Source organism: Periplaneta americana, chromosome 7, assembly GCF_040183065.1.
Source record: "Periplaneta americana isolate PAMFEO1 chromosome 7, P.americana_PAMFEO1_priV1, whole genome shotgun sequence".
NCBI lineage: Eukaryota > Metazoa > Arthropoda > Insecta > Blattodea > Blattidae > Periplaneta > Periplaneta americana.
In genome coordinates, this window is record NC_091123.1 from 11,426,099 (window position 1) to 11,448,253 (window position 22,155).

The 22,155-nt window shown below is 35.0% G+C and overlaps 1 protein-coding gene across 10 annotated transcripts in view; it reads left to right on the top strand.

Annotated features, from left to right (window-relative positions):
* The window catches only part of LOC138702916 (collagen alpha-2(IV) chain-like), a 157,129-nt gene that overhangs the window by 93,501 nt on the left and 41,473 nt on the right, over positions 1-22,155 (top strand). For all 10 annotated transcript variants that reach the window (XM_069830310.1, XM_069830313.1, XM_069830312.1 and 7 more), the window contains exon 2: positions 20,471-20,612. In XM_069830310.1, the coding sequence (XP_069686411.1) occupies positions 20,471-20,612 (142 nt within the window). The remainder of the gene's footprint in view (positions 1-20,470; positions 20,613-22,155) is intronic.

Consider the following 22,155-nt stretch of genomic DNA (forward strand, 5'->3'; position numbering starts at 1 on the left):
CTCAGCTGCAGATATATCGCAACCCTGAAAGAATTGACGCGGCCACTAAATTTTCTGGAATCTCACCTTTTCGCAGGATATGGTCTTTGCATTTAACGCCCTCCGCTTCGCAGCTGTTATCACGGCATATGGCGCACCTACGTCACGCCTCCTTAGCAGTAACCAAGGAAACAAAATCCGTGTTGCAGCATAGATCACGCTAATGGAAATTATTCTAACATATCGTGGACCGTATGCGGCAACTTCACAGGAAAATGTTGTAAGACTCGATACACTGTATCAGGCGAGCGTTGCTTGGTGTGAGAATAGAAATTAATCTTAAAAATGCATCACATAGCCATTTTATCGCCAGAAATCTCATAAAACCTGTCTGGAAACATATCCTGATTACATTGGTAGAAAATCCAAGTTAATTCTGTCAAAATAATTGACGTCTTTTTTATTTCCTTGTTACCACATTCTTTCCTTTCCCTTGTCCTTATTCATACGTTTTCTTTCATCTGTGGTTGTCCTTGTATACTGTAACATAGTTTACTATAGACTACATATATTTTTGACAAGGGGAATAAATTATTTGTAAATGTTATCTTCCCTATATAATATATAGGAAAATTTCTATAAGAAAAAATATCAAGGGACTACAAATACATAGAAAAGTACTAACAACTAACTAATTTCATTTTCTTATAGGTTCAGGGGGAATAATTAAATAAAATTCTAAAATGTAACTTCGTTTTATTCAACATTTCATGTTTGTTTCTTGTACAGTAAATTGTTTTTTTACTTCTGCTGTATTTAACATCGAGTTTCATGGGGCCGTGGAAGAAACAACACAAAATTAAATGATATTGTGGATAGATAAAGAACGGTAAAATCCAGACAATATTATTCTTATTTCATAATCTTTCAATAATTTTATCAACAGTAATCTCAATAGAGGTTTTGATTTATCTAGAGAAAATCAAATCTCTAGTGGGATTTAATTGACTATTACACGATTACAAGAAAATATACTTATAAAGATTATAAGTAACGAAGTACTCCAATACAATAAAATATTAATTGACTTACGAAAATACAACTGTCTTCAAATGTATTATTGCACCATCTCAACATTACAAATATTACGCTAGATGCAGTGGTGTGTTATGATTATGAGATGTTATCAGGTGTGCCAACTGTGGAATCTTCACTGAACTCTGTAGACGGTTACTAGTCAAGAAGGCTTTGTTGATTCAATTTCATTTTTATTAAAACGGTTGCATTCGACTTCAATTATCCGGATCCCAGTAATCAACGTCACTTTACAGATGATTTTCAACAAATGTTAGTATTAAGCAATCTCTGATACGTGACTATCCATAATATCATATAGCAGAAGCTATAACATAACGTAAATAATATAAACAAGTGTTTTAATTAAAAGTTTTAATTAGGGATGATGAAATAAACAAGAAAAGTTTTAATTAACGATGATGACATAAAAAATGAACATGAATAATTTTAAAAGAAACAATTATTGAAGGTACAATTTTCAAATTTGAATGTTTTAGTGGTTGGTGTTAGTGTTTTATATTAGACGTGTGCTTAAAAGAAGTGGAACTCGTTGATGTACATGGTTTATTCCTCAACTTATTCAGGATTTCCGAATGGTGCTCTTCATTTATTTGTAAATAGGATTTCAGGGAAGATGCATAAGTATGACTAGTGATCTTTATTAATTCTTGTTCTTGAATGCCAATGAGAGTCATATTTGAAACTGCTGTGCATCGACTGGAGTGGTTTGTAATTTTCTATTTTTTTTTTTTTTTTTTTTTGACGTCCAGACCAGCGCAGTTTGAAATGTTGGCAAACAAAGAAACAAACGCTAGGGACGCGATAAAATTAAACAAATGCTAGGAACGCGATAAAATTGTGCGATAAGCAGCCATGATTGGTTGAAATACGCCTTTCCGTACCGTTTTATTGGTAAAAAGTAGTATGACGTAGTAAAAGTGTAATAGTCACATTAAATTTTCAATAAATTTAATTAATATCACTGATTTTAGGTACCATTGTGTTATTTCTACCACGGCCCCATGCAACACTCTGAAATTCGATGTTAAATGCAACAGAAATAAAAAAATGACTGTAGAAGAAGCAGATGCAAAATGTTAAATAAATCAAATGAAGTTTCATATTAGAATTTTATTTTTCTTAATTAATTTCTCTGAACCTATAATGAAAATAAAATTTTTGTTTGTTCATTTAATAAAATCTTTACTATTAATAAGGACTTTCTTTATTTCAACGATGAAACTGTAATGTTTTGTATTTCAAAATATATAAATTCGTATTTTTAGTTATTAACCATTTTTTATTTTAAGATTTTCCTGTGAAATATAAAGAAATAATTGACTTCTCATGTTATGTCAGCATGTCTAGTAAAATATATTTCACCGTGTACAATGCTGTAGATATGCCTTCCCACAATTCGAATTACTTTTATATTATTTTTAGCCTTCATCTTTGGTCTTCCATTATTTTCACTTTCTCCTTTTCCAGCATTCTTATTTCTATTTCCACTGCACTCAAATCCTTTCTCTTTCGTTCATTCATTCTTCCGTCCCGTTACATGTCGTCTTCTCTAAGTCGTGACTGCGGTAATGCCTCCATTTCGTAATGCGCGCGCATTGCGTCTTGCAAATTGTCTTTGATGGCTCGTGATGTTTGAACCAGTTCTACAATTAATTGCCACTCAGGTGACAATGAGGACACCTCGCCGACTAAGCCATCATTTGGCGCGTATGTCGACACACTCGGGTCAGGAGTGGCCACGAGCCTGCTTATACCGCGTGTCCCACAGGCGCCTCAACTCGTAGATCTGATCTTGGCTGCAAATTGTAACGCGTCTGACTCCAAAACTCATCAGTTTGTTAAACAATATTGTCAGTCACAAAATTACTTATTGACTCCAGTTCAATAAGCCTTTACTCTTATTTAATTACGTTGGACCGACTACTAGGTTATTTAACGTTGATGAAATTGGTGATAGCGAGATGGTGTTTTACGAGATGTGGCCGAGAATTCGTCATAGATTACCCGACATTCGCCTTACAATTTAGGAAAACTTCGAGAAAAACTCAAGTAGGAATCGGACTAACGTCCTAACGTAATCCCCATTTCAGTTTGGTTGAGAGGCTTTCCCCTCTACTCACACTCTTTACCGTCAGTGAAGGGGAAGAAGCTACTGACCATCTTACTAACGTTCGACTAATTGTCTTTGAATATAGTATTTTTAATTTTTTTTTTATTTTAGTAGGTTATTTTACGACGCTTTATCAACATCTTCGGTTATTTAGCGTCTGAATGAGATGAAGGTGATAATGCCGGTGAAATGAGTCCGGGGTCCAGCACCGAAAGTTACCCAGAACTTGCTCATACTGGGTTGAGGGAAAGCCCCGGAGAAAACCTCAACCAGGTAACTTGCCCCAACCGGGAATTGAATATAGTAAAAATTCTTATTATTGAAAATGTTTACCGATAATCTATATATCGAAAATCTATACTAAGCGTTTGTATTTCGTTTTATTGCTGTTTATATCAACTGGCACATTAAAAAGCTACTGACAGCAGAAGATAAATGTTTTCTCCACCGCTAGTTGCTACTTACAGCATACACAATGGGACAATCAGCACTGTGTCGTTCCCCCCTGACTTCATAATACAAACTAACATCCCTTAATTTAATTAATTATTAGTTGAAAATATTGTAAGAATGACACTAAATATACTGAAACTTGCAATCATCAAACATCTGTGTGACTGTATTTTATATCCACTTATGTACTTAATTTAATATTTTATTTTCTTGTGTGTACGACTTGGTGGGGGGGGGTGCAGGTATAAGAGGTAACAGCTACCGGTCTGTTACTGGCAGATTCAAGGCAAGAAGGGGAAAGAAATGCTTTCGCATTCTCTCAACTTGTATGAAATGTCGTTTAGTTTCGATTCAGCAGGAAAACGCGCCTGTCACATGAGCTACTCTGGTGGCTAGAACTGGTGATAGCGAGAAGATATTTGGCGAGATGATGCCGAGAATTCTTCTGATGTTCGGTTTACAATTGGGAAAACCCTCGGATAAAATAGCCCAGTTAGAAAATCGGTGCAAGAGGAATTCAAACTCTTGCCCGAGCAATTGAATCGGTTGTCTTTGACCGGTGTAAAAAGATACCAATTAGCTTAACAAGGAGTTTAAGCTAACACACCATGGTTACCGTAGACTAAATGAAACTATCGATTAATATTCAATATTAAATTTTAAGTGTCCAATAATTCATTTTTTTTAAATCGCAATGGCTTTTACGTCTTGGTTGTAAACTCTGCCAGCCACACCAATGTATTTGCGGAGGAATTGCTGATATTTACAGCCATCATGCATTCAGCTGTGCGAGGAGCAAGGGTCGCATTCCCAGACATACGTCACTCAATGGCGTCATTAAACGATCTCTGACTTCTTGTGGCATCCCGTCTCTTTTGGAACCACCAGGTATTAGTCGCGCGGATGGTAAACGACCCGATGGTCTCACCTTAATTCCATGGTCTAGAGGAAAATCTTTAATTTGGGACTCCACTTGCATTGACACTCTAGCTCCATCTCACTTGCCGAATACCTCCAGACGCGCAGCATCTGCTGCTGAATTGGCCGTGAAAAAAAAGTCAATAAGTATGCTCATCTTTTAGACAATTATATCTTTGTCCCCTTTGCTGTGGAGACCTTCGGTCTTGGAGTCATGACGCTAAAGTTTTGGTATCTCAAATCGGCCAAATTTTGATCTCCATTACTGGTGATCGTCGTTGCACTACTTATTTGCGTCAACGTTTAAGTATTGCAATTCAACGCGGAAATGCAATGAGCGTTTTGGGTACTCTTCCCGAGTCCAGCCCTTTGGATGAACTCTTTCTCTTGTAAAATTTATTAAGTATAGATAGATATTTTTAGAAGTAATTAATTTTTTCATAACAAGATAATATTTTACACAAAAAATATATATTATGTTATACTATATCAGACCACGTTTTTTTATCCTAATCCGTTCACTAGAAGATCTCATCTAACGAACAATTATTCCATAGCTTTCAACAATAGAATAAAGGCTTCCTCCTACACTTGGACACTGGAGGCCATCTTTCAGCTGTGTGAATTACACTCCATAATTATCAGACAGACCTGTTCAAGCGACAGTTTATCCCAAATTTCCTTATTATTTTCATGCAGTGCACACGAATATTTGGCGACCGTTCAAAAACGTCTGTCTACTGATACAGCTGATTATTACAAATAACTCAATTACCAACCCACGTCATAACAATGCTGCCAACACGTGGGCATGACAACATAATCCTGAGAAAGCGAGCATTTAACAGAGTCAAGCCTAGTTAGAGAGTAGATGGATTCTTCACAGCAGCTGAGAATGTAGGCATATACTAAGCTTAAGGTATCCAGCAGACGTGTCTCTACCTAAAAATACAGCTACTCACATTACGCTTTGTATAAAGTTTTAAAGCTCGCTTATTCAGATTTTTAAACAGTACACAGTTGGCCCAGACGTGAGTTTTATACATTTTCAACATGTATGCTCCTTATTTTTTTTCTGGAAACGTCAAAGATATATAGCCTACATGATATATTGCATGTAAATTTGCCATAGCATAATTAATAAATATTCAAAAGCATACTGAAATTAGTTAACTAGTTTTTATCACAATAAAATATTAATTCTGGATAAGAAAAATAAAATAATGTTGCATCAAAGTACCAATATTTCTGGATATAGGCTATGATTCATATAGAAGAATTGTTCATTTCCTTGTATTAAGAATGAGGGGGAAATTATTGTATGCCTTACAATTACTATTATTGAAATTATTTTATATGACAAAAAATTAATGAAATTTTATAATTACAAACTAATCAATTCATTCAATAAATTATTTTCTGGATTGCAAGTTTCTCCGTCTACCTTCTGTAAAACTGGCAAAAAAATGACGCGATAGTAGCGATCGTAGTGGTGAGCAACTATCTATGGGTGCATATTTACTACGTATTGAGCTTCGTGACTGTATATACTAGATTGTAATATTGCTATTGAAAAGGCCAACACTACGCTGGCATGAGTTCTCTCACCAACGCGACTTTATTCACTGCAAGCCATCCGGGTTGCATTCCCGCATTTTACAGGCGTTTGCCAGCGCCTGATAGGGGATCGCGCACTAAACATCTGGAATTTTAACAGATCTGTGTAACTCTTGAGGGAATCGATAATAAGGAAAGAGACGCGACATGGGCCCACTTCCTTGTAAGGGAGAGGAATAATATCTGACGACACATTCCAAGCAAGTGAGGAAAAAAAAAAACACTTGGCAGTTCACTGACTCCGGGCCACCACAATGTCACGTCTTTTAATCACACGCAGAAAACATCGCGCAAGCAGATAAACATCCGACACCGGATCAATTCGTCACGGCGCGAAAAGACACGGCGACTATGGGAGCGGCTGAGACAGGTCAGGATTGATAACGGCTTAGTGTCATAGCAACCAGCCCGGGTGAAAAGAGGTTCAATTGCAGTTAATAATCCTCATAAAATGAACTTAACAGCGATATTCTTATGCAAATTTTATCTTTATTAAGATTTCGTATCCTAACAATCACATAGCCTAGATTTAACACAGATTGTGTTAAGATGCCACATAACAAGGCTGACTCTAAGGTTCAATTGCAATTAATAATGCACATAAAATGAACTTAACAGCGATTTCCTTATGCAAATTTTATCTTTATTAAGATTTCGTATCCTACCAATCAAACATAGATTGTGTTAACGCCACATAACAAGACTGACTCTAAGGTTCAATTGCAATTAATAATGCACATAAAATGAACTTAACAGTGATTTCCTTATGCAAATTTTATCTTTATTAAGATTTCGTATCCTAACAATCACATAGCCTAGATTTAACACAGATTGTGTTAAGATGCCACATAACAAGGCTGACTCTAAGGTTCAATTGCAATTAATAATGCACATAAAATGAACTTAACAGCGATTTCCTTATGCAAATTTTATCTTTATTAAGATTTCGTATCCTAACAATCACATAGCCTAGATTTAACACAGATTGTGTTAAGATGCCACATAACAAGGCTGACTCTAAGGTTCAATTGCAATTAATAATGCACATAAAATGAACTTAACAGCGATTTCCTTATGCAAATTTTATCTTTATTAAGATTTCGTATCCTACCAATCAAACATAGATTGTGTTAACGCCACATAACAAGACTGACTCTAAGGTTCAATTGCAATTAATAATGAACATCAAATGAACTAGCGATTTTGTTATGCAAGTTTTATTTTTATCAAGATTTCGTATCCTAGCAATCACATAGTCAACATAGATTGTGTTATTATTAATGCACATAGAATTAACTTAACAGCGATTTCCTTTTGTCAGTTTAGTATTACCACGATTTCGTATCCTAACAATCACATATAGTTAACATAGACTGTGTTAACGTCACATAACAAGACTGATTCTAAGGTTCATTTATAATAATAATTAATAATGCACATAAACTGAACTTAATAGCGACTTATATACATACATACTTCTAGTATTACACTGTGTTCGGTCATGCAAGTTTTTCGTCAAGGTTTTCTTAGTGCTCGATTTATGTCACCGCACCACCTTTTAGAATCTCTCGTGACGCCTAACCACGTAATTATCACTTTTCGACTTGGGCTCTAATCGTCAACCCGTTCCCTTCCTTGCATGTCATAATACGACCCGCTCTTGTGCACTTACAAGTTAATTTAAATCTCGCGCAATTATTGTCGAAAGGTAGCAATTTGGCAAAAATGGCTCATCACAAAACGAATGCTGCGAAACAAATTGGAGTTAATTAAAAGACAGGGTTCAGGTCATATAAATTGCTTCTCCGTGACAGCTCATCTGCAGTCCTCTGTTATTCATTTATTCCGGTCCTGGACAGGGCTTCAAGTTCGATAACCGCTCTTTACCTTACTGTGTAACAAGATGGAGGTTCTACATAATGGCCTATGACAGAGGTTAACTGAATATCTTTTCAGTCTATTAATATTATTACATTACTCGGAGGGCCAATCCGCTACCAGTACACTGCAGGTTACTGACACTTCATTTCGTCTTGTTTTACTTACACCTGTTGTTGTGTTGTAAATGAGCCGTTGAGAGCAGAAATGGTGTAAGTAAAAAATGGGTAATGTGGGTTAAAGTAAACATTCTGTAAAATACAGCGCAATTAATATTCAATTTATTTAAACTATTAATAGTCGGTGCATAGCAAGAAGGCCATATTAATTGCTACTTTGCGCTGTATTTTACAGAATTTTTACTTTCAACCTCATTACCCAATTTTGACTTACACCACTTTTGCACTGAACGGCTCAAATAATCTTCGTAATAATAAAGTTGGGATAAAAGTTAGTTTATTTAATCCCAAAGTATACCAACAATATTTCAAGCACTATTAGATTTTGTTTTTCAAGAAATAAGATTTGTTTTTCTTTTATTTTAACTTCTTTTTAAATTTTTGTTACAATTTTCCTAGACAAGGCCTAGTATGCAGAAAAAAGTTCAACGAAAAAATTTTCCTATGTGTGTTCAGTTCTGTGTTGGCTGGGGACATAATTTTCAAGAAATAAGATTTCTTTTTCTTTTATTTTAACTTCTTTTTAAATTTTTGTTACAATTGTCCTAGAGTAGTAGCCTATGCAGAAAAAAAGTTTAACAAAAAACATTTTCCTATGTGTGTTCAGTTCCGTGTTAACTGGGGACATAATTTTCTAGAAATAAGATTTGTTTTTCGTTTATTTTAACTTCTTTTTAAAATTTTGTTACAATTTTCCTAGAGTAGTACGTAGAAAAAAGTTCAACGATAAAATTGTCCTATGTGTGTTTAGTTCTGTGTTGACTGGGGACATAATTTACAAGAAATAAGATTTGTTTTTCTTTTATTTTAACTTCTTTTTAAATTTTTGTGACAATTTTCCTAGAGTAATATGCAGAAAAAAGTTCAACGATAAAATTGTCCTATGTGTGTTTAGTTCTGTGTTGACGGGGACATAATTTACAAGAAATAAGATTTGTTTTTCTTTTATTTTAACTTCTTTTTAAATTTTTGTTACAATTTTCCTAGAGTAGTACGCAGAAAAAAGTTCAACGATAAAATTTTCCTGTGTGTGTTTAGTTCTGTGTTGACTGGGGACATAATTTACAAGAAATAAGATTTGTTTTTCTTTTATTTTAACTTCTTTTTAAATTTTTGTTACAATTTTCCTAGAGTAGTACGCAGAAAAAAATTCAACGACAAAATTTTCCTATGTGTGTTCAGTTCTGTGTTGACTGGGGACATAATTTACATAATTTTGATGTTACATTCGCAGTTGAATTATGTATTATAAGTGAGGCTCCAAACAAAGGAAAGTTATTCTTTTCACGCGCTACGCAACCACGCCTAGTAACCGATAAAGAGAGGTGGCTTTGGACAGGTCCATATCATACTTCATCACACTAATTGTCATGCAGAAGTGAAGTTAAAGATGCCTGGCAATCGCCAGTTTTTTGCCTCGACTTGAAAATTAAAAGAGTTTTGTTTACAAAACTACTTATCTCTCCGAAGCCTTTCAGGTTTATTACGTAACCCTGCTTTGAGTCGACTGAACGACCATATGTCATTAGTTAATGTTTTCATTGGTACTTCTTTCAAATAAAACCAAGCTGTCTTTGTGGTTGAGTTGACAGAGCAGTGGCTATGACGATCGCAGGCCTGAGTTCGAAACCTGGCGATGGCGATTTTGTAGCCTAATTGTTGTAGGCAATGCCAAGATTCTGATGGTTTTTCTCAGAATTCTCCCTTTTTCCTTCTTCATTCCACAGTTCCTCTCTTATTACCATCTCCGTTTCGGAATAAGAAACATGGTACCTACTTATGTTTGTGCGGCTTCGAATCGGCCGTCCGCTATAGCGATTGTTCAAAGATTGTTAGCTATAAGTAATAGTAGGTTCTATAGCTTCATAAGTCTAGAGACAGGAACCAAAGTCCTCAAGGATCTTACCTCTGACGAGGGGAATCAATGACAAGTGAATCTATAAAATACAAGTACGAAGGAATTATATTCCTACTACTACTACTGCCGATTGTCTGCAAAGATTGGAGTCTTAATCTACTTCTAACCTTCATCCTCCATGACGTTTAATATAATTTCGTGCGAGATCGTGCGTATTTGCTTGGTTTCCGCACAAAACCAATCCGCGGAAAGTCTAAAATTCCACATTCAGCATTCCCAACCTAACACACATAACAATTTCCCTCTTTTTACCGCTTAAGTGACATATTGATTTTACTGCTTTAGGCTTTTAACATATTATTTTTAGAGACGTTCAATATAGTAATATTTATAAATTGGAAACTTACCACTGCAATTTCACCTAAATTGCACTGTTAATTATTGTTTTTAAATATTTGCAAAAATTAAGTAAACTCTACAACTCCATTAAAGTTACTGCATTCGTGATGCAAGTAACATTAAGGAAGCCGTGAAAAAATCAACAAGATTCCATAGACTGGGGGAAAAAAAGACAGATGTATATCACGGCCTGCTCAACTACGTTTCGCTTTTTCAAACTTTTCCTCGAACATGAAAACTTCAACATACCGCTCTTGTAACGCATATTACTATTTTGCACGATCATGCTTTTTTGGGGCATTTACAGCTATTGTTGTTAGGCCTTGAAAGTTAGAATTCCTACACAGAAACTTGTTGCTATGGAAACTATTCTTCACAACATAAAACTATGCTGAAATAGACCCATTACAGTGCACTTATTGTTACTTAGTTACCATTACAGTGCAGTTTTACTAAGGCTTTGGAATAATATTGCTCTAAATGTTCAATGCAAAACATATTGTATTTGCTATGTTAAAAATATGATCATGCAAAATATGTTGTACAATACACGCTTATGAAGTGCATTACAAAATCTCGGAAACTGAAAAACTTGCTCTGCTCGTTTTTCAAACTTTTTCTCGATTAAAAAGAACACTTCCCAATCTTGTAATGTAATATGCTGAAACATTTATTTTATTTATCTACCGGTATAGAGTGTATTGGTAATATTAGGTGTAATCATCGGCAGAGCCCAGGCGGTAGCACGATTGCCTGCTTATCGGTAGTTGCGCCCGGGCGTGGGTTCGATTCCCGTTTTGGGCTGATTGCCAGTTTGTTTTTTTTTTTCGAGGTTTTCCAAATGTAAGGCGAATGTCAGGTAATCATATGACGAATCCTCGGCCTCATTTCGGCAAATACCATCTCGATATCACCAATATCATCGACGTTAAATAAGATAGTGGTTAGAAATAGACTTTCGGTATTCCATCATGTTCTAAAACTTGATATTTACAACATTTCTGAATTACATACGGGTTCTATTATCAGGGCAGATAGGTATGGCCAGATGGGTTGCCTACTCTGTGAGGCTCAATATATCTGGTCATACCTGTCTGTCCTGATTATGGAATCTGTATGGAGTTTCATGTCGGAAATGTCAAGGACATAACATTCTGATAATAAATTACTGAACAACAAGAAACTTAAGAAACGAGTAAAAGTCAGAATAGAAGAAGAAAAGAACGCACTCCCAGTAAAATAGTGTCGTAACTCGAAAATTGTGATTTGTAAATATACGCTATTTCCAGTAACATACTGATGCAAAAATATTTCAATAAGTAAGGAACAACACGTTTGAAAATTTACTATTTTATTATTAGAATTTCATACCCTTAACAAGTACAACAGTGACTGAAATTATTTACGAAATTAATATGTGATTTTCGACATAAAACGGTATTTTTACTTGGAGTTCGAAATGAGAGCGGAAAGTGAAATAGAAACAGTACGACAAGGTTGCCCTTTATCACCTACCCTATTCAACATATAATTGGGGGATTTAGTGAGGAACTGTGAATATGGGAGGGGGATAGTAGGAGGAAGAAGAATAAAGTGCTTAAGATTTGCTGATAATATGGCTTTGTTAGCAGAAGAGGAGATGATATTAAGGGATATGCTACTGGAGCTAAATGACAGCTGACAAGCAAACATTCTGATGGGGGCAGATAAAAAGGTTAATTTTTTTTAATCCACCACTTTAATAATGCCAAAAGAAGTGTTTATACAAATTTTGGCCACTCTACCGAAATTACGAGGCCGTCCAGAAAGTGATTTTCCCTGGGGCCGTTTTCAGAAAAAAATCACAATTGCATGGAAATATTTACTGAAACAGATACAGCAATTGTTGTGGTATTTACCAACATATCCTCCACTAGAATTGAGACATTTGTCATACCATGGGATCAAGTTTTGTATCCCTCTGTCGTAGAAGTCAGCCGCCTGGGATCGGAACCAGCGTTTGACAGCCGTCTGCACCTCTCTGTCGATCCCGTGTTGACAAATGTCTCAATTCCGGTGGAGAATATGTAGAGAAATAGGCCAAGAATTGCTGTGTCAGTTCCAATAAATTTTTGCAATGAAACTGTGTTTTCTTTCTGTTAACGGCCACTGGCGAACTTAATTTTTTTACTGTCCTTGTAATTGCGGTCGAGTGGCCAAAATTTGTATAAGAACTTCTTTTGACATTATTAACATGGTGAAAGAAAAAAAAAATTTTTTTATCTGTCGACATCAGAATGTTTGTTTGTTAGCCAGCAGTATGGGATAAAGATAAATGCCTGCAACACGAAAACCATGGTCATAGACAGAAAAGTAAAGAAGGTAAACTTGCGAATTCTAATGAGGCAGTAGAGCAAGTGGACAGCTTCAAATACTTGGGGTGTACTATAAGCAGTAACATGAACTTCTGCCAGGAAGTCAAAAGGAGGATAACAATGACAAAAGGTAGCTTTTAATAGGAAAAAGAGCATCTTCTACAGACCATTATAAAAAGAAGTAAGGAAGGGACTAATGAAGTGGTTTGTGTGGAGTGTAGCATTATATGGGGCAAAAATATGAATGTTACGAACAAATGAACAGAAGCGACTAGAAGCATTTGAAATGTGGATATGAAGAAAGATGGAGCGTGTGAAATTGACAGGAAAAATAAGAAATGAAACTGTTTTGAGAAGAGTGGGTGAAGAAAGAAGATGCTGAAACTGATGAGGAAGAGGAAAAAGGAATGGGTTAGGTCACTGGCTGAGAAGAAACTGCCTACTAAAGGATAAACTGGAAGGAATGGTGAACGTCAGAAAAGTTCGGGCCAGAAGAAGATATCAGATGATATACGACTGTAAGATCTAATGGATCATATGCCGAGACTAAAAGGAAGGCAGAAAATAGGAAAGATTGAAGAATACTGGGTTTGCAGCGAAGGACCTGCCCTTGGGCAGAAAGCTATGAATTAAAGAAATTAAACGCAAGCCATCCCAACAATAATTAGTATAAAATGAGAAAGAAATCCATTATTTTCCAGAACACAGTGAAATACTCCAAAGTCTATTTCTGTTTACATTCACTGTGAAAACATAAAAAGACATATCAAGCAGTAGAAGCGTCCTTAGTTAACCATCAAGGGCCATATTCATAGAAATTCTTAGTGCGGGCTTCCGGTGGATGATCAGCGAACTAAAGTTTTTCGTATTCATAAACCAGTGTTAGCGATATGATATGATATGAATCCTGTACAAATAATCACTCCATAGCCGGGGCTAGTTTAGCACGCTCGTAGCGCGGGCTAGCGAAATGTCTATGCATAGCACCCCTAATGACTAAAACCTAATCTGTAACTAATATAACAGAAATTCAGATATATTAAATACAGAAAAATTAACAAAATTATATAAACACGCAATAATTTTATCCATAAAGATTTAATAAGAAACAGATGTACGATCTGGTAATAAGGGATGGCTTCGAAGAGTAAATTTGCTAGTTTTCCTGCTTAAATAATAAATCCATCTCATCAGTTGCTTCATAGATAGAGCCCAACGATCCGAACCCTCATCTGTTACTCACTGACAAGACAAATCTATTTCAGATCTTTCCACATGATGAATTGTACTGCAAGATCGAACTTGTTACCATGGCAGCAAAAAAAAGTGAGGACTCCTGTAGTCGGGATGAAGCATTGCAACAGCCACACCCCTCGGGAATGCAATCTGCAGTTGTCTTGATAAATATGCAATTACTGGAGCCAGTTTGTATTCAAGTTAACCGACAGCGTGTGACTTCAGATCTGGCGCAGCTCATCACCGAACTTCCTTCACAGGCACCGTGCTGAGTGCGAATCTTGATATCCCATGGACATGCAAGCGTGTCCAAGTTTCCAATGTTTCTCACCGAGTGGTATTTCTTAATCGCTTATTTATCAACGCTGTATCAACCAGCGGGGTTTAATTCTTATGATGCAAGGTATATCATCATGGAAGTTCGTCAGTTTTGACTCACTGGGGCAGGAATATTGCTATTTGTGTTCTGATGGAAATTAGTGTTGCCAACCTGACAATTTAAAGCAGATATTTACAGAATTTTTGCCAGTTTTATAACACTGATGTTATTATTGAAGCATAATACCATTTTGCCTTTAGCCGATTTAGAATGTATTCAGTGATGAAGTAGGCTTAGCCACTTTTTTCAGCTGGTCAGTTATTAGATGTTGGCGATTCTGTTACCTAAGTTTGAATATTAATAGACACAGGCAGTTGATGTAAACAAATCGGAACGCAGATGGAATGTGTTGTAAATGGTTTTCAGTTTAACATTCAATCATTATATTCATATATATTAAACCGAAAAAAACTTATGTTCCTAATTATGTCAGGTGAAGAATGCAATGCGTGTAATTCTGCGTTGTGTAACTTTCTCCATTCTCCTGTAACTTCAACCCTTTCAGCCCCAAATATTTTCCTAAGAACCTTATTCTCAAACACCCTTAATCTCTGTTCCTCTCTCAAAGTGAGAGTCCAAGTTCCACAACCATGCAGAACAACCGGTAATATAACTGTTTTATAAATTCTAACTTTCAGATTTTTTGACAGCAGACTGGATGACAAAAGCTTCTCAACTGAATAATAACAGACATTTCCCATATTTATTCTGCGTTTAATTTCCTCCCGAGTGTCATTTATATTTGTTACTGTTGCTCCAATGTATTTGAATTTGTCCACTTCTTTGAAGGATAAATCTCCAATTTTTATATTTCCATTTCGTACAATATTCTGGTCACGAGACATAATCATATACGTCTTTTCGGGTTTACTCCCAAACCTATCTCTTTACTTGCTTCAAGTAAAATTTCCGTGTTTTCCCTAATCGTTTGTGAATTTTCTCCTAACATATTCACGTCATCCACATAGACAAGCAGGTGATGTAACCCGTTCAATTCCAAAACCTCTCTGTTATTCTGAACTTTCCTAATGGCATATTCTAGAGCGAAGTTAAAAAGTAAAGGTGATAGTGCATTTCCTTGCTTTAGCCCGCAGTGAATTGGAAAAGCATCAGATAGAAACTGGCCTATACGGATTCTGCTGTAAGTTTCACTGAGGCACATTTTAATTAATCGAACTTGTTTCTTGGGAATACCAAATTGAATAAGAATATCATACAAAACATCTCTCTTAACCGATTCATGTGACTGTTTGAAATCTATGAATAACTGATGCACTGTACCCTTATGCTCAATTTTTTTTTTTGAATATCTGTCGAATACAAAAAATCTGATCAATAGTCGATCTATTACGCCTAAAACCACACTGATGATCCCCAATGATTTTATCTACATACGGAGTTAATCTTCTCAAAAGAATATTGGACAAAATTTTGTACGACGTCAACAAAAGTGATGTTCCTCGAAAGTTATCCCTTCTTAAAAAATGGTACAATTTATTATGGACTCCTTCCATTGTTCTGGTGCAATTTCCTTTTCCCAAATTGCAAGTACAAGTTTATAAATCTCGCTAGATAATGCGCTTCCACCCTCTTTATTAATTCTACTGGAATTTGATCGATGCCTGGAGACTTGTACTTTTCCATATTTTCTATCGCAATTTAGACTTCAGAAAGTGTGGGTTCGGGTGTAAATGAGTCAGCAGTTTGTCTTTGAATTTCGTCCCGATTGTTTATTTTTGGGGAGTAATATAAAAAATACTACTAATATAATACAGTAGGTATAATAGATACCTTAAATACCGGTCGGTCTCTGTAACATAAGATGTAGTTCCGATTTTTGTCACCAGTAATAATAACATTTGCTTACAATTTCAATAATCTCTCAATCGTGTACATGTATACTGAGTTGGAGGTCTATGTCATCAACTACTGCATTAATTTATCGTGGCTAGATTTTGGTAGATTCAAAGAAGACGAAAGACGAATCTGGTATCACTGTTATTTTTCTATTCAGTTACTAATAGCTTATCTTCTAAGTTAGCATTTGGAGAAGAAATAACCAAGGAAAGACTGGGTTATTGAACCACATGTTTCGCCTGAACTCCTGCAATTTTATAGACTTGAATTTATAAATGTAGACAAGATGGCCAATAATCATGAGTAGGAGAGACGATGATAATAGGGAAGTGGAGGAATACTTATAGTGGGAAGTACTCTTAGAGTCCCTACTTCAGAACTTTCCTGCCGGCAAGTGGCTGATCTAGAATAAAGCCAAGGATCGAACACCCGACCTTGGCAATGAAATGTCGGCGCAGTTCAGTGACTCGGTGGAACCTGTTGGACCTGCCCGGGTGAGATAGTGACACCACGGTCAAGGCGTGGCTCTGGTGCAACGGTCGTGGGTTTGAACTTGGGCTGTATTTTGATACCTTACAGAACAAAATAGCATTCTCAGCGTGGTACAGCGGGAAGCATTAACATTGAACACGCAAAGGGATGTTTAAAGGCGTGGAAAGGAAGTCGACTTTCCACGCTAGGGCCCTCGGTTCAAAACACCGCCATCACTTTATCGCAGCTATCATCTTATTGACGCAGTGTAAGCTAAATTTTACTATACACATGGTGATCTGCTGTGTTAGCATACTATTAGAGGACGACACATGTATCCATGGCAACCAATCTATCTTGGCTAACTAAATATCATGTAAATTTACCTTATCATACCTTATCATTTATTTATCTATTAGACTTGTAGAATAGTATACAGGCTAGATGCAATTAGGCCTATAAAATAAAATAAAACATTATGGTTTATTTAATGACGCTCGCAATTTTCTATCAACGAAAATAAAACCATAATTATTCCATTCTCATTATCTGAAAAATGTAACAAACCTCCTATATCTATATTAAGTATTAAATTACGTAATACTGATTGTTGTCTTATACAGTGTAAATGTCCGATTATTAAAGAGTCCTCTGAAGTTAAGTATTTAGGCATAATTTTCGATAATCATTTAAAATGAAACCAACACATTAATTACCTTTGTAATAAATTAAGTAAAATTGTATATTATTTTGTTTTATTGAGGAATTACTTGTCAATAAGTTTATTACGCACAATATTTTAACTTTATTTCAATCGGTATTTATGTATGGAATTGTAGGATGGGGTAGCTCATTTAAATCCAATTTTAATCCACTTTATTTATTACAGAAGAAAATAATTAAAATATGTCTTCATAAACCTATTGATTTTCCATTTCAAAATTTGTTTTTAGACTTTAATGTACTTAACGTAAGACAAATTTATTATATTGTATTAATAAAATTCATAGATAAAAATCGAAATAATTTTGAATTGTATTCTCATAGTTATGAAACAAAAGGTATGAATTCTTTAAGATTGTTTGAACCAAAATGCAACATTGTTACAGTATTTAATCATAGTAGTAATTTAGGCCCAAGAATATATAACAAATTTATATTTAAATATCCTAATCTTGTCAATTCTAATAGTTCTAGTATTAAATTTAAAAAGTTATGTATGGATTTTATAAAAATTGAAAAATTGTAAATTTAAATTAATATATTATAATTGCATAGTAGACATAAGACAAATTGTATTGTATAATTATTAATTTCAATTCAGGAATCCGTCCCTGAGCACGAGTTCTACTCTTTCAGGGGCGAGCTAAAGTTTTTATGTATAGACTATATTATATTTTATGTTAACATTATTAGCAAAGTTAGCAAAACTGCCGAGGTTACATCAGCGTTGCCGGTGTGCCGGAATTTTTGTCCCGCAGGAGTTCTTTCACATGCCACTAAGTTCAGTGACATGTGCTATCGATGTGGGCCGGGATCGAACCCGCAACCTCGAGCACAGAAGGCTAGCGCTATACCAACTGCGCCACTGAGAGCGACTTATAAAATAGGAATATGCAACCTATTAGCAATAGAAATAAAAGGAAATTAAAACATGAAAGGGAAATGTGGCTGATAATGAGTCAGCATTGATAAAAAATCAGAAATTTTAGGGGTTACACACACCTTCCACCTTTAAAAATATAACTGATATGTTTAATAAATCGTTTTTCTGCATATCCGTAAATCCTATTTTCATGAAACTTTATATGGCTAATGCCTGAAAATTTCCCTTTTATAAGTAGGTTATTTTATTACGCTTTATCAAATGTTATGATTATCTAGTCTGTGATTGATATGAAGGTGATAATAATGAGTTCAGGGCCCAACGTCGAAAGTTGTCCGGCATTTGTTCTTATTGGGTTGAGGGAAAACCCCGAAAAAATCTCAACCAGGATTTGAACCCAGGCCAGTTCGTTTCGCGATCAGGTATACTAACCGTACTCCACAGCGGTGTACAAAAATTGCTCTTCAATATGAAAGAAAAAAGATTTGCTATATAAAGTCTTTTGGAATTTTGAATTTTCAAAATTTTCACTTTGCGATTTGGACCAAACTGCTCTTTAAAAATTACTCCGAAGATTTTAAATAATTTTTAGTAATTCCTTCTTTTACATCAAGGGCAATATTCCTATTAAGAATTCCTAGCTAAATGGTTAATATGTCTGCATTGCAAGAGGAAATACATTTTTTTTCTTCTTATGTTTAAATTTTAAAGAAATATGCCGTTATAATTTTCTAAATTTCTGTTGAAGTTGGGATAAAGTTTGACATACAGTTTATTGGTCTTATTACGAAAAAAAGGCCATGCAAAATTGAGTGAAATTATCTAAAAAAATTGTGGGAGACATAATTAAAAAAGGTTTGAAAAATACGCTTTTGAGAAATGAGCGGTAAACTTACAGATTCTTGTATTGTCACTGTCTCCATGACAACCAACATATTAGGAACAATAATATCCATACATGCATTTATTTATGATTTCTTTCCAAACAACACATAACGAAAAAAAGACATCCAATTTAAAATTAAATTTAGATACCAGTAATGGAAAAAATATTGTATAGCCTCAGACGCTAATCTTCCCACCAGCGAACAAAATCTAGTTATATACATTCTTATATTATAAGTTTGGCTTCTGTATTAAAAACAGTTCAATTTCCCCACTTAATGAATTGAAGTCGCTTAATATTTTAATTAACGTTGAATTTATATGAAATAATTATTTTGAGATATTGAATATCATTCCAAATTACCATATAGAAAAATATCTGCTGGAGAATCCGAATATTTGTGACGAAACTTACTAACGTTATTTTTTTTATACTTTACAGAGTTTTGATTCTGAAAATAAGTTTCCACTAGAAAAATTCTCTACCTAATGCTCTACCGAATCACTGAGATAAAATGACAGACATTTTTATGCGACGAATTGCTTTTCACCATAAATGTGACTCAGCGAAAACAAGAAAAGATGACATAAGGGAGAGTCGGGTAGTATGGGACATCGGGTAGTATCGGACAGTGCGTTTCTTTCATCTACCACCATATGGTAGTACCTGAATGACATGGTTACGTTTCTCTATGCGACTTCACAGAAACGTAACCATGTCAATCAGGTACTATCATCGTGTGGTAGATGAAATAAACTCACTGTCCGATATTACCCGATGTCCGATACTACCCGACTCTCCCCTAAGTGCCGATAATTTGTTTAATGACGTATTTTGTATCTCCTCTCAATTAGGAGAATAAATTCATCTATATGTAACATAGTATCATCACCATCAGAACTATCCGTCCCAGATCCGTACCTCGGAAAGTCAGGTAGCCTATTTATTTAAACAACACAGAAATTAACAATAAATATCAACCAGACTTGAACCAGTGTTAAAATTGAGTTTATTTACCTTTAACTATACAGGGTGTATTAAGATACATGGTACAAGATGGAATCTATCTACAGAGTGTTATATTGTGTTTCTGCATAGCTTTAAGTTCCATAATTTGTTTTTATACATAACGCATTAAAGTACGTGTTGGGTCAAGACTTTTCTACAGGGTGTTTTGTACTTTTTCTCGCAGGTGCTGATAGCGATATGTTTATCGGCGGGTAGCGCGGCGCGATCCAAGAGACAACGCTACCGCGGCGAAGGTGACAAAGAGGTCATCGTCAACATCGAGGACAAGGACAAGACGCAGTACCTGGAACAGAACTTCAACTCTAGTGAGTCAGAAATAAATTTATAGCAATCAACGACCACGTCCTTGTTTGAGGTGGGGCCCACGTTATCTCTTTTGTTATTGAGATTATAAAATATGTTTAGTCTAAACTTGCTCTTGTCTACTAAGAAAGGAATAATTAATATTAGGCCTAACTTATATTCAATTGTCCTTAAGTCGCAATGAACTTATAAGAAAACTTTAGGCTTGGTGATAGCGGAGTCTTGAGGAAAGCCACTTTCAACTAAGTTGAAAATTAGCAAGTCTTATTTATAAATGGTCATGAAGAACAGATTCACGATCAAAGTAAGGTGGAAAATCAACTGAACTCAGATTCTAAAAACCACTAATAAAACCTGTTGTATCATATTGAACTGAAGTGTTAAATAAGGATGATGAAAATGTTTTAAGAATAACTGAGAGAAGTATTAGGCCTATAGGTTATCAGACGCATATAAGGTCTAATAATATGAAGTTGGTACGTGGAGAATTAGATCAGCGATTAAGGGGAAGGACCTACTAGAATGACCAAATATATGACAAAATTAACATTTTTTTATTTTTAGCCTAAAAAAATACTTCTTAGTGTTGATTTCATTTGAGCGAAATTTCAAGGTCGTTAAGAAGAAAATAATTGTTTTTACGCCATTTTTAAATAATTAAGAATTGGCTCTTTTTCACTCGCTTAGTAAGCCTCTCTGTCTACGACTGAACCGAGAGAGAACTTTTAGAAAGAACTCATTGTTGACATCCTTCTAAAAATAGCTTGCCGCTAATAAAATAGTAAAAAGCTATTACTCATAACCAGAGAACGGAACTTTGGCAGAATGCCTTTTTAAATGTGTTAACTCTATCTTCATTTTGAAAATAAATCTGTATGAATTATACCTTTGTGATTGAAACGTCACAGTTTTATGTTGCCCTTTTCTGCCTTTTTAAATATAAATGCCTAATTTACAAAATAAATGCTTTTTTGCCTTTATTTAATTACTCATCTATTATTTATTAATTTATTATTAAAAATTGCCTCTAGGTATATTTTAATTTATCTCTATAACCGTTACAATGAAAGTGACTTCACCGAATGTATATTATTGTCTTTCAGTCAGTTCATATGCTCCTTGCAACAATGAGTGCTGCCGTGCAAAAATGTATAACAGTAAGCGTTTTAATTATCGCTTGTGTTTATTTGACAATGAGCGGGTCTAACGTTATTTTTCTTTCAGTTTTCATTGCGACGTTGTTGTAGCATGATCCCAGAGAACTTAAAAAAGCATTTGGTTGTCGTGTGCAACGAATAAGGGATTGCAATACATAGGCCTTTTAAAAATATTTTCATTTTGTGTCAAGTACAACACTAACATTTTGGTTAAAGTTCTTTAAAATATGACTATCGAGTTATTGAATAGTGTAATCTAGTAAATAAATGGGTATATTGCAAGGTTTTTGTAATTGCTTTTTATTGCGTATTTTAGCTATTTATGATGCCTTTTTGTCTGCCTATTTTAACGATTCATAATGCCTAAACTTCCAGTCTCTGCTCATAA